The following is a 14,263-nucleotide window of genomic DNA, read 5'->3' on the forward strand; positions in this document are numbered from 1 at the left end:
GATTGGACTTCTGTGAAAAACATTTCCCGCACTCAGAACAGACATATGGCTTCTCACCTGTGTGAGATTTCTGATGTGTGTTAAGATGGTACCTCCGCGAAAAACATTTCCCACACTCAGAACAGGAATACGGCTTCTCACCCGTGTGAGTTCTTTGATGTATAACAAGGTCTGATTTCCAGAGAAAACATTTCCCGCACTCGGAACAAGAATACGGTTTCTCGCCCGTGTGCAGTCTCTGATGAGCGGTTAGCTTTTTCTTCTGTGAAAAACTTTTCCCGCACTCGGAACAGGAATGACAGGAATGAAGCTTCTCCCCTTTGTGAGATCTCTGATGTATAGAAAGACTTAATTCTGAGTAAAACCTTTCACCACAAAAAGGACAGGAAAAATTCTCATCCCCCCGAATTCCAGAATCATTCCACTCGGTACGAGGTTGCTCAGAGTCAGAGGGATTCCATGGTCTATTCACACTGTGAAGTCCACCATCCATAGTGGAGCTCATTGTCTTTTCTCCTCCACAATCTCCTGTGATGTCCTCATCTTCCATTTTACAACCTGGAGATAAAGTGAGACGATCCTTTGAGGGTTTCTCCATGGCGTGTCCTGGAAAATATAAAAACATCATCAATAGATCTGAGAGGGTTAGTTCACTTCCATCAAGATTCCATCTGGATCAAGTAGATATGAGTGAGCAGATGTTCTCTGTGGATGTCCCAACCAGCTGGGACTCTTCTCCTCTTCAGTCAAAGGGGCTTTGGTCCTCCTCCCAGATCACTTCTACATTTACACAGCCTTGTCAGAAGAGCAGGAACCAATAGGGACTGGGAGGTCCATGCTCTTTACACAACCACAAGCCTAGGCAATGGGTCATGTGACCTCTGATAAACAAGAGGGTCAAAGTTCAGATTTGCAGGTCCTTTATCATAGAACAAGTGGCCATAGGCCTAGGCTTCTGGTGATATACAGATATGGAGGGGGCTTGCTGCTCGAAAAAGAGGGGCCAATCTAAGAAAGGCTCAGTCTGTGCTACTGTAACTAGGTGGGAAACACAACCTAATACTGCCAGCTGAACCCCAGGACGGGTATCAGTACAGGGAGGTGACCATTATCAACCTATTATTGGCTGATATCACTCAGCTCCCGCCTTACTCTGGACCAATCAGTGAGCAGTACCAGAGCAGAGATGAGAGAAGAATATATTATGGGTCACCTGTGCTGATCTCTGTAGGAGTGTCCTCCTCTATGAATGTCCTCGTCATTCCAGCCTCCTCCGTATATTGCTGATCATCCCTCACATACGTCTCTTCTACTTCACCCTCAACTTTCATCTTCATCAGATCTTCACCCTAAACCAACAGAATGGCAGAAAATAACATCTGTAACATAGAAGTATTTATGTGAGATCACATAGAAAATATCACCTTGTCGAGTCCACACATCGTCTCCACATATCAGAGTGTTCAATCTGTGGGTAGGTGCAGTGTGGCACAGCGGCAAAGAAGACACAGAGTCCAGATGCTGGTAAGTTCATAACTTGTATTGCAGAGAATACCAACTACAAACATCCCCAGCGGGAGAACGCCACCTAGGTTAACAGTTCAGTTCAATGCAGAGATGCAGCAGGTAGAGATGCACCGACACTGTCTGTCTTCAGAGGGCGGAATGTGGCGTGGCTGGTCCGGTCCCTAGAGGGAGGCTTCCATAGAGGATTACGAGTCCTTTCCCTGCCGCTAATCACTTTCCCCGACAGACAAGTGCTCTTACCCTTCTATGGAAATTGGGTGGAGAGTAATTATCTACCCATAAAAGTACCGGCACAATCCCCTATAAAATGAAAACTAAAAATAAACCAAGTCTCACAGGTTGGACCTTGTAGAGGAGGAGAATGGGGATTGTAATGTGCCCAAAGACTAACAGTTAGACAAAATACAAATTATAAAAATATACATTTTAACCGCTTGCCGACCGCCGCACGACTTTTTACTGCGGCGGTCAGCCCCGTACAGGCAAAGTGACGTAGTACTACGACGCTAGCCTGTGAGCCTCTAGGGGGCGAGCGCGTGCCGCCGGAGGCGCGATCCCGCCCCCGCTCGTTCCCAAACAAGTCCACGCGTGTGACCGGCGGACCCGATGCCCGCTAGTCACTCGCGATCTCTCCGTGGAGAGGGAGAAAGGCAGGCGGCTGATGTAAACAAAGCCGTCTGTCATTCTCCCTGGTGTAACTGCAGAGATCATACGATCCTACTATGTAGGATCGTATGTCTCTGTGGTTACATCAAAAGCCAGACCCCTGTACAGTTAGAAGCACGCCCCTAGGGACACACTTAACCCCTGCATCACCAATTAAGTTAACCCCTTCCCTGACAGTGTCATTTTTACAGTAACAGTGCATATGTATAGCACTGATTACTGCAGTAACGTCACTGGTATCCCCAAAAGTGTCAAAAATGTCAGTTAGGGGTCCGATCTGTCCGCCGTAATGTCACAGTCCCGCAAAAAAAAAAAAAAAAAAAAAAAAAATCGCAGATCGCCGCCATTACTCGTTAAAAAAAAAAAAACACCAAAAATGACAGAAATCTTTCACTTAGTTAGTAAACGCAATAACTTTTGCGCAAACCAATCAAAATACGCTTACTGCAATTTTTTTTACCAGACATAGGTAGCAGAAAACAAATTGGCCAAAAATGTTAAAAAATTTTGATTTTTACATTTTTTTGGGGGGGAATTTCATATAAAAAATGTGAAAAATATTGTTATTTTTTCAAAATTTACGCTATTTTTTGTTTATAGCGCAAAAAGTAAAAATCACACAGGTGATCAAATACCAACAAAAGAAAGCTCTGTTTGTGGGAAAAAAAGGACATCAATTTTATTTGGGTGCAGCGTCGCACGTCCGAGCAATTGTCCGTTAAAGTCACGCAGTGCCGAATCGCAAAATAGGCCCTGGTCAGGAAGGGGGTAAAATCTTCCGGGGCTTAAGTGGTTAATAAAGACACGATAGTAAAAACAACATAGAATACAATATCCAAAAGGTGTATAAAAGCACATTCTATAATGCAATGGATCGACGCGTTTCACCCACACTTAGGGCTTCTTCGGGATCCAGATGTGTAGCAGGCTTTCTCAAAAAGTATATATACACCTTTTAGTAAATAAAGCAATATGAACAATCACTACACACACCCCCCCCCCTCATATGCTTTCCTGGGCATCCCCACATAGTAAGAACAACAACAACAGCGATAAAACTGCAAAGAGCATGGTTAAGGCAGAACAATTAAAACAAGTTCAAACAACATAGTCAGAAAATCTTGCAGGATGTTTTACCGCGGTTGGACCGAAATAGGCAACAATTCTCTTGGCTTCCAGAAGAGTCACTTGGCAACCGTTCTTCTTCAGGTGTTGCAGGTGTCAACACGTCACACATATCTTTCCCCTCACCTGGGCCCAAGATAGGATCCTCAGTCGTGTCATACAGTATATGGTTTTGGATGGGGTTGTCGGAAATTCTGGGCTCCCAGCATCAGAGCTGCCAGTCTCTAAATTCTGAGGTCTGAGGGTCAAGCTGGGTTGCAGGAACCACTTAGCAGGGGCTTTTGGTGGGAGGTCCACGGAGTCAAACGCCTACTGATCATCGGCAGTCGTCACTTAACACACGAAAGTCTCAGCATATTTTGGTGTGGTTGCTTCTTTATGGGATCAGGCCTCACAAAGACCAAGTCGTAGACAGGGGTAGGTGGGAAAGGCTTCCCCATTGTCCTGTATGGGGTGCGCTCCCACTTGGGCTCCAGCTTACTTCCTCTGGTGCATTTAGCATTCTTTACGAACACCCGCTCCAGATGTTTCACATAGTCTTCAAATGTCTTGGAGAAGAGGATATCATCAAGGTAAACTAAGACAGTTTCAAATTTGAAGTCTCCAAGATATCTTTCCATTAATCATTGGAAGGTGCTGAGGGCATTGCTTAGGCCGAAGGGCATGCGATTAAACTTGAACAGTCCTAAGGGTGTGATAAAAGATGTCTTTTCTTGGTCTTGATCCCGAACCGGGAATTTCTAGTAGCTGCAAGCCAAATTCAAGGTGGAGAAGAACTTGGCTTGTTCAAGGGCCATCAAGGAGTCCTCTACCTGAGGCAGTGGGTAGGCATTCCTAAGCCTGCATGCATTAGGTTTACAATAGTCCTAACCGAACCGTAGACTGCCATCCTTCATTTTGCACCAGGATGACAGGGGTGACCCAAGGACTGCGGCTTTCTCAGATCACTCCACTCTGTAGCATGTTGTGGAACACATCCTTGACCTCCTGGCACAGTGCTGGGGGAATGTGATGGTACCGCTCCCGAATAGGCGGTGTATCCCCTGCGTGGATTGGGTGGACGATGGCTTTGGTGAACCCGTAAGTCTCTCTTGTGGTAGGGAAAATCTTTGAAGGGAATTTCCAGCTGTTCCAGTAGCAACTTGTTTCAGATCTCGTCCCAGGATGTCATAGCTGCCTGTAGAGGGGCACATATTGCTTCTACCCCTGGTTGGGCCTCGGAGATGCAGTGACGGGGTACCGCGTAGAGATCAGCCAAGATGGGATGCCTCGGCAGTGCGATTAGTGTTGTTCCCGAGTTGCACGAAGACTCTTCCCCGGTGGACCTTGGACAAGGTACGGATCACCAGCCACTCCCCTGTCACCATGGAGTCCTTGCGGGGTTTAACCACAACAGTGGCTTCCTGTATCTTCTTGTGCGCTCAAAATGGGAGTGATCAGATCATCTCTTGCAGGGGTGCCAAGAGTATTTCTTGCTTGGGGTGTGTGGACCACCCCTACTTACTCCGCTTGTCTCTTGGCTGCCCTGTGCTGGGCCTCATAGGCCTGGAGCACTCTAAGCCACCCCGATCTCAAGCTGCGGCCCCAGGCCTGCCTGCCAGAATGTTATGTTCATATTTGGCACACAGGTGAGATAAGTCCAGGTCTTTCCAAATGTTTACGCCCAACACAACAAGCACTGTTAACTGGGCCGTGAGTCACTACTACGTCCAACCTCTTCACCACCTGGTGCTCAATTTGAGTCCTCACACAGGTGATGCCTTCAAGAAGGATGGGTAGGTTTTTGGCCACTCTGTGGGATAGCCAGCAGGGGTCCAGGTGATCTCCGTATATAAAACGTGTAACGAGACCCTTGCTCGCTCGCTTCCGCTCTCCCGACACTCCTCTGCTACTAGTGAGTCAGCTTGCAGATCGCAACGTCTGATGGTTCGCTCAACCAAGGCTCCGGGGTCCGAACTACAGCTATGTGCCGTTTGGAATCCATTAGAACAAACACCACGCAGGCTGTATGTAAGTTCAAACAGGAAGAACATTTAGTGGAAGTACTCAACACACTTTTATACAGAATTTGGAACATCCCGCCCCCAACAACCGCTTTCCTATTGGTCAATTGTAAAGTACATGTAGTCCTCCTTCAGGTCCTCCTTAGCCATGCAAATGAAGACTTGAAAATGAGTCAGCAGGGATTGGTCCGATAGCTTGATTAGAAGGACTGTTATGTGTAATGAGACAGAACCCCCAGGGGGCAATCAATGTACACAATAGCCAGACACAGAACAATGGAGCTGTCTGGAGCCTTAAGACAGGGCAGAAGACCCCCCCCCCCCCCCGTGTAACAGATTTCAAGGAGGAACACGTCCGTATTCCAAGGTTCATGACAAAACTCATACACCATTTCGGTGACCTCTGACCCGGTGTTAATCGGGCATGAGATTTCTTGCCCGTTGACAAGGGCAGATACCACTGGGCACAGTGCAACCATGGCCTCTGGTTTTCTGGGACTTTGAACTGCAGGGGCTTATAAAGGCTCTGCTGACCCAGGATGGCCGCTAGGGGTTCTCTGGAGGAAGCGTAACACATGGAACGCTGCCTCCAGAGACCAGGAAACCACAGAGAAACCAGGTTTCTCCTGACTTCCTCTCCAGGCTGTGGTACCGCTCTGGTCAAGCACAACCTACAGGCAAGAAATGAGACTGCACCACCTACAAATCCCTTTATGATCCCAACCCTCAACTCCACCTACCTGATGATGGTGAGGGATGATGTGACCTTCCTGTGTGGAATCCCAGGAAAACAGAGGACGAGGACATCTCTCTGGTGGGTTCCTGGTATTATGTGTTTCCATCATGATGTCCTTATAGAGATCATTGTGTCCTTCAAAAAGCTCCTTCATCACTTCATACTCCTCATCCCCCTCTATAAACTCTTCTTTAACAACAATGTTGTAATCCTTGAGGTTTTCACTCTAAATAAAATAAAAAACAAAACATTAATTGCAACAAATATACTTGTGTATAAATCAGAACTACCAATAATTGTTACTCCTCTACCTGATCATTTTGTGCATAGTTGTGATCTTCCTGTGTAAAATCCCAGGGATACAGAGGACGGGGACATCTCTCTGGTGGGTTCCTGTAGCTGGATGACTCCTCCATGGTGTCCTGGTACAGATCTTTGTGTTCTTTTGAAAACTGTGACTCCTCCATCACCCCATCCTCCTCTTTTATCTCTTCTTTAATATGGACCAGTGTGAAATCCCGGGAATACAGAGGACGGGGACATCTCTCTGGTGGGTTCCCATTACTGGATCCATCTGTAGGAAACACACACACTGACTGAATACATTGTTTCTATGTGTTTATCAGATGATGGGGGATCTAGGTGGACCCTCCGTACTGCTCTCTCCTTTACAATAAAGTCTCCTCTTACCCGGTGATGTGAGGGGCGGCTGATTCTCCATCATGACGTCCTTGTAGAGATCCTTGTGTCCTTCTAAATACTCCCACTCCTCCATGGAGAAATAGACAGTGACATCCTGACACCTTATAGGAACCTGACACACACAATGATACAGTCACCATCCAGACACATCCCTTGTCTGTTACTGGATAATGTCCCAGAATTCCCAGCACCGCTCACCTCTCCTGTCAGCAGCTCCATCATCTTCTTGGTGACTTCTAGAATCTTCTCCATGTTGTGTCTCTCAGGGTTTAGGGAGTCACATGGAGGCACTGTGATGGTCATATGATCACCTGACTTCAGAAGAGGAAATCTCTATATTGGAGAACCAATAGGAATATCATGTTAGAATCCCAGAATCCTCCTCACCTCTCCGGTCAGGTCGGTGTTTTATTAATAGAGATAAGAGTGGTGTCATGTGACCTCCCAGAATCCTCCTCACCTCTCCGGTCAGGTCTGTGTTTTATTAATAGAGATAAGAGTGGTGTCATGTGACCTCCCAGAATCCTCCTCACCTCTCCGGTCAGGTCTGTATTTTTTTTTAATAGAGATAAGAGTGATGTCATGTGACCTCCCAGAATCCTCCTCACCTCTCCGGTCAGGTCTGTGTTTTATTAATAGAGATAATAGTCATGTCATGTGACCTCCCAGAATCCCCCTCACCTCTCCGGTCAGCAGGTAGATGATCTCCAGGGTGAGGTTTAGTATCTTCTCAGCCATGTGACTCCGGTCCTCCTCCATCCTCATTGGTCATGTAATCTATACAGGTTTCCTGTAGACCAATAATTGATAAGAGAGAATGATCTGGACTGTACTGGTTGTACAATATTAGGATGGGAATGTATGGGGGGGGGGGGGGTTTCTATCATGGACAAATGGCCCCTGTTACACACAGAGACACAATCAGTAACTGCTTCCTATGTTTTTGGAGTCCTGAAGCCTCCTACCCTTCACTAGACACGTGCAATTCCTTTCGTTTTGATTCATTTTTCGGCCCAAAGTTTTGTTTTCGGAGATTCTGATGTATCCGAATTTCTGAATGGACATAGAAACGAATGGCAATGAATCAGAAAAAAAGTTATTAAAAAAATAACAAATGCATTACTTTCTTTTCTTTTCATTCAGATGACTTCAATTTTCGAATGAGATCGATAACATAACAAATGATCCAAATTCATTGTGGAGAGTAGATGATTGTTAAGGAGCAGGCGGCCGTAGTCTTCTGACTCAACCATGACTTATCTCCTGTCAGCAGGATTCCTCGCTGACAGCAGAATCTAAACAAATATCAACATTAAAATTTAAATAATAAAAAACATTGAGGGGTGGTTCCATACCAGGCACTTCCGGTCTGGTATGGATTTTAAGAGGAACCTCACACCAACATTTAAAAAAAAATGGCGTGAGATCCCCCCCAAAAATCTATACCAGACCCTGATCTGAGCATGCAGCCCAACAGGCCAGAAAAGGGGGGGGGGACCAGTGAGCGCCCTCCCCCCTCCTGAACCATACCAGGTTACATGTCCTCCCCCCCAAAGCACCTTGTCCCCATGTTGATGAGGACAAGGGCCTCCTTCCAACAACTCTTGCCCGGTGGTTGTGGGGGTACGAAGGGTGACTTATCAGATCCTGGAAGCCCCCTTTTAACAAGTGAGCCCCCAAATCCCGCTGTAACGGAACCACAACCCACAAAGTGCCTGTGTGCTTCCATCAGAATACCCCTTTCTTCAGTCTTGAACATAAATATCAGATATTCTAGCCGCCCCCATACAAAACTAACCGAGAATAGCTCTGGAACCTTTATTGAACAAATTCACACCAAATATATACCCCACCAGGTCAGGTGCCTGATTACATTATCATACGCAGATGAAATTGTGCAACAGAAATATAATTAACATATCTAAGGAACAACCAACACAAACAGTATTCTACTTTTCCACTAGCAACTAACAGATGACAGTGATTTAATTAACTTGAGCTAATTAACTAGCAGACTTGCCGTCATTGAGATCCTGAAGTACAATACACATTATTATAAGTGTAAACACATCCCACAGTAGACAATAGGTGAGTTAATCAGCACAATCAACAATGTGTGGAAGACCGGTGGTTGAGCTGATGATATTAGCATTTGCTATGAGTCTGACTGTGCGGAGCAGTCCCCTATTGGCAATAGGCAGCTTGGCCTTTAACATGGAACCCCTGGCTTATTGGTTCACTTGATGGCTGCCCTGTACTGTATGTTGGACTTCCTCCCCAAACATAGACTTACATTGACTTTTTTAATAAAATGTTTTTCAAGTCCACATCTCCCCAAGGCCCACAGACTCTGGGGCTCTAGGCCCAGGATCCATGTTTTTCCTTTAACATGGATCCTAGGCCTAGAGTCCCAGAGTCTGTGGGCCTTGGGGAGATGTGGACTTGAAACCAAAGTAACATTACTCCAAGGGTCCCCCGAGCATACACCCTACAAAGAGCAGTGTCACCTCACAAGCCAGGGCCCATAGTCAGTAGGCAAGAGGCTAGTCTGCAGTCCCCTCCAAAAGCCCCTGTCCTGAGTGAGTTTGTCACCCCCCCCCCCATGCAAATGAGTATGGGGTACAATGTTCCTTGACTCATCCACCCCAAAAAAAGTCCTTTACTAAAAAAAACTATATATATATATATATATATATATATATATATATATATATATATATATATATATATAAAAATGTCCCACAAAGTAGATCCAACATCAAACACAATGGACAACCCGCCCAAAAAAACCCACCAAAAAGTGGCCCGCCAAACACAACATGTCCCGTAGAAAGACACTCACCAAATGACAGGTAAACCTGGGGGCGTGGGCAGTTAGTGACATCACTGAGTAACCCCGTCCCCATGCGTACCTGTCATTTAACAAGTGTCTCTCCACAGGACACGTCGTGTTCAGCTGGCGACGGGTATTTTTTTTTATGCGGGTTGGCATTAATCGTGATTGACATTGGATATACCTCAGGGGACGTTTATTTTTTGGTGTTTTTTTTTTTCATAAAGGACTTTTCAAAAACTGTCTGTGGGTTTTTATTTACTTATGACAATTTTTTGGTGAATGAGTAGGGGTACAGGATCTGCCCCCCCCCCCATGTTAAGGGCATGTGGACTGGTATGAGCCACTTGCTCGGCTTGCTTGTCTTCCCCCTTTCTTGACCTGCCAGGCTGCATGCTCAGATAAGGGTCTCGTATGGATTTTGGGGGCATCCCCACACCATTTTTTTTTTTTTTTTTAAAGATTTTGGTGTGGGGATCCCCTCAAAAGCTATACCCAAAGTTCCTGGTATGGACTAGGGGGGGGGGGGGGAATTCCGCTGACAGCAGATGAGTCATGGTTGTTAAGGACCCCTTAACAATCAGATATTTTTCACAATGAATTCGGATCGGATTTAAAGATATCAAATCCTTCCAGTACCAACGAATATACGAAACGAATGCCGAAGATACAAAATGAATCCAGAAAATGAATCTGTTCAACACGATGAACATGGCGAAACAAAATTCTTCAACCAACGAATGCATCCGAAACGAAGCGGGAATTTCTGGCGTGCGCATGTCTAGCCTTTACCTTTGTGTTTAAAAAAACTTCTATCCTCTGTGGATCTTTAAAATGAGAAACAAATTCCCCATAAGTGGCCTAAGCGGCCCCATAAGTGGGGAAATGTTCTGCCCTCAAAGGAGTTAATCTACGCTTCCACTCTATATGTGTGTTTATCATCATCTGCTGGAGATAAAAGAGGTCACAGTGACTATGGAGGAAGAGGACGGACATGACTGGGGGGTTACTGGGTGTAAATATAAAATATGATCTTATTACCTCCTCTGCTGCCACTTCCAGCAATGTCTCCTCTCTTTTTCCTCCCGAATCACCTCTTACCCGGAACTTCCTGTTTATACTCTGAAATCACTTCCTGTCTGTACTTGACATCACTTCCTGTCTTCCATAAAGACGTCATGTCTTGGTATAACGATGATCATCACCTTGCTCAGAGGAAATTCATCCCCGAAAAAAATTTTCACAGTGTAGACAGGGACACGTCTTGTTGCCAAGTGTCCCGAATGCTGCAGGACAGTCCTGAAATTTTGGCAACTGTTCCAAAGTCCCTGCTTCTCATAGGTTCTTTTTGTACGACCCCCAATAACATCTATACAGGACCTTCATCAAGAACAAGGGTCTGGTATATACAGTGTTGGTCATGTAATTTAAAAAAAGTAATTAGTTATAGTTACTAGTTACTTCTCCCAAAAAGTAACTAAGTTAGTGACTGAGTTACTTTTTTACTGATGTAACTCAATTACCAGGGAAAGTAACTATCGCGTTACTTTATAAAAATAATCAAATATGTCAAATAACTTGTATGCCCCTTGTATGTGTGGTATTTGCTTAGTGGTACCTGCATGGTATTTGCTGAGTGGTACCTGCGTGGTATTTTCTTAGTGGTAACTGCGTGGTACATTGGTATGGTACCTGAGTGGTATTTGCTGAGTGGTACTGGCTGGCTGCGTGGTACACTGGTACCTGAGTGGTATTTGCTGAGTGGTACCTGCGTCTGCTGCCTGGAGTGTATGGCTGCTGGTGGTGGTGTGGCACACTGGTGGTGGGGGTCTGAGTCCCAAGTCCTCCTGTCCTGACTGTGAGTCTGTGAGTAACCATATTTTTTTTTGTACCTGTGCTGCTGCTGCAGTGCTGCCTGGCTGGCTGCTGGTGGCTGGCTGCTGCTAGCTGGCTGCTGCTGGAGGTGGTGGTGGCTGGCTGCTGCTGCTGGTGGTGGCTGGCTGCTGCTGGTGGTGGTGGCTGGCTGCTGCTGGTGGTGGTGGTGTCTGGCTGCTGCTGGTGGTGGTGGTGGCTGGCTGCTGGTGGTGGTGGCTGGCTGCTGCTGCTGGTGGTGGTGTCTGGCTGCTGCTGGTGGTGGTGGTGGTGGCTGGCTGCTGCTGGTGGTGGTGGTGGTGTCTGGCTGCTGCTGGTGGTGGTGGTGGCTGGCTGCTGCTGGTGGTGGTTGGCTGGCTGCTGCTGCTGGTGGTGGTGTCTGGCTGCTGCTGCTGGTGGTGGTTGGCTGGCTGCTGCTGCTGGTGGTGGTGGCTGGCTGCTGCTGCTGGTGGTGGTGGTGGCTGGCTGCTGCTGGTGGTGGTGGTGGTGTCTGGCTGCTGCTGCTGCTGCTGGTGGCTGGCTGCTGCTGGTGGTGGTTGGCTGGCTGCTGCTGCTGGTGGTGGTGTCTGGCTGCTGCTGGTGGTGGTGGTGGCTGGCTGCTGCTGCTGGTGACTGGCTGCTGCTGGTGGTGGTTGGCTGGCTGCTGCTGGTGGTGGTTGGCTGGCTGCTGCTGCTGGTGGTGGTGGCTGGCTGCTGCTGCTGGTGGTGGTGTCTGGCTGCTGCTGGTGGTGGTGGTGGCTGGCTGCTGCTGCTGGTGGCTGGCTGCTGCTGGTGGTGGTTGGCTGGCTGCTGCTGCTGGTGGTGGTGGCTGGCTGCTGCTGGTGGTGGTGGCTGGCTGCTGCTGCTGGTGGTGGTGTCTGGCTGCTGCTGGTGGTGGTGGTGGCTGGCTGCTGCTGCTGGTGGCTGGCTGCTGCTGGTGGTGGTTGGCTGGCTGCTGCTGCTGGTGGTGGTGGCTGGCTGCTGCTGGTGGTGGTGGCTGGCTGCTGCTGCTGGTGGTGGTGGCTGCTGCTGCTGGTGGTGGTGGCTGGCTGCTGCTGGTGGTGGTGGCTGGCTGCTGCTGCTGGTGGTGGTGGCTGGCTGCTGCTGGGCTTGGCGTGCTGTACTCACTCCGTCCAGAGTCTGCACTCGTCCTCTCTGCTCACTCACAGTCTCCTCCTCCTCCTCCTCGGTCATAGAGGAGAGGGGGAATTACAATTACATCTACTGCCATCTAGTGGCTGTAGATGTAATTGCGGTAACACAGCCGAAAGTAGCGGCAACGGCGTTACAGGGAGGGAACGGGTAATCAGTTAGATTGCTCGTTACCCTCAAAAGTAACTGCGTTAAGTAACGCCGTTTACTTAAACGCAGTTACTACCATCACTGGGTATATATTCTAGCTTATGTAGTTAGAGGTGGGATAGGGTTCCCTAGGAATATGAGTATCCAGGGATCAACTAAAGGTGGACAGAGGAGGAGACAGCCAGACAGATCTGGGTTGGGAATTCCAGAGGATAGGAGAGTTTCTGGAGAAGTCCTGCGAGAGACTCTGGAGAAGTCTGGGGAGAGACTCTGGAGCAGGGGTAGGCATGGACCAAAGCTGTGGCGGACATTTTCCAAAGTACAGACCTTAGTGAAGGACACCAAGGTACATTTCAAATTAAAACCATCAAAAAACACTGTCTGCTCTCAATTCTACAAGTACAAATACGTCTAAAATAACATTTATATAAAGACTGCTTGGGGTATACTGTTATACACGGTTTAAAGGATTTTTAAAATTCTTACTTTATATTTTTTGGACAGGGCAGGTCCTCCATAGATCCCCCTTTAGAACAGGCAGGTCCCCCATAGATCCCCTTTAGAGCAGGCCAGACCAGAGTGAGGGTCCCCCATATTTATACATCCCCCTTTAGAGCAGGTAGGGGCAGGAAGGTCTAACGTCCCCCCATAGATCCTCCTTTAGCGCAGGCAAAGGCAGGCAGGTCCCTCATAGATCCTCCTTAGAGCAGGCCAGGGTGACGGTCCCCATATAGATCCCCCTTGGAGCAGGCCAGGCAGGGTCCCCCTCCCATATAGATCCCCCTTAGAGCAGGCCAGGGTCCTGGTCCCTCTCCTATTATAGATCCCACTTAGAGCAGGCCAGGGTTCCCCTCCCATTATAGATCCCCCTTAGAGTCTTCCAGGCTCCCACTATCAGTATATAGATTCTCTTAGAGCAGGGCAGGCCAGGGCAGGTCCCTCCCACATAGAATAGTGCTGATCCCCTTAGGGAACTTAACTTCAAGACAGTTCTACCTTAAGCTGTTTTAAGTCCTCTGGCCTCTCTCTCCAGTCCCCAGTCCAGTCCCCCCTGCTGCAAGAAGAATATATTCCTCCCTCCATCCAGTTCTCCTGTGCTGGGCGACCGCGCTGCACAGTGCACAGAGACAGTCTAGTAGTCTAGACTCTAGAGACTCACAGTCCCTCACCCAGCCAGGCCCAGAGAGATCACTCCGCAGCTGCGCAGTTGCACAGGCAGGTGTCTCTCTCCACCACCACTCCACTTGTGGGTGGCGCCAGCCAGATAGAGCTGAGCGTGAGGAAGGACTCGGGAGCGGCCGAGCCGAGGGAGGCCAGAGGCGGCGAGGTACCGCCCCTGAGCCATTGCATTGGGTCGGGGATTGGTCATGACTCATAAGTCTCAGAGACAGTGAGACTCGAGTGAAAAAAGTCAGTGGCGACACGAAGGACCCGACAAGGACCGCTCACGGACACCTTGCTGATCCCTGCTCTAGAGATGTCTGGGGAGAGACCCTGGAGAAGTCTGGACTCTGGAGA

The 14,263-nt window shown here is 48.0% G+C and overlaps 2 protein-coding genes across 2 annotated transcripts in view; both read right to left on the reverse strand.

The window, feature by feature from the left end:
- The window catches only part of LOC309564458 (uncharacterized protein), a 1,566,033-nt gene that overhangs the window by 254,468 nt on the left and 1,297,302 nt on the right, over positions 1-14,263 (reverse strand). The window lies entirely within an intron of this gene.
- LOC309563993 (uncharacterized protein) overlaps positions 1-14,263 on the reverse strand; it is a 132,387-nt gene that overhangs the window by 62,736 nt on the left and 55,388 nt on the right. The window contains exon 2 of the mRNA XM_082268621.1: positions 1,214-1,349. Within this exon, the coding sequence (XP_082124747.1) occupies positions 1,214-1,349 (136 nt within the window). The remainder of the gene's footprint in view (positions 1-1,213; positions 1,350-14,263) is intronic.

This window comes from Pelophylax lessonae (genome assembly GCF_965119305.1).
Source record: "Pelophylax lessonae genome assembly, chromosome: 9".
NCBI lineage: Eukaryota > Metazoa > Chordata > Amphibia > Anura > Ranidae > Pelophylax > Pelophylax lessonae.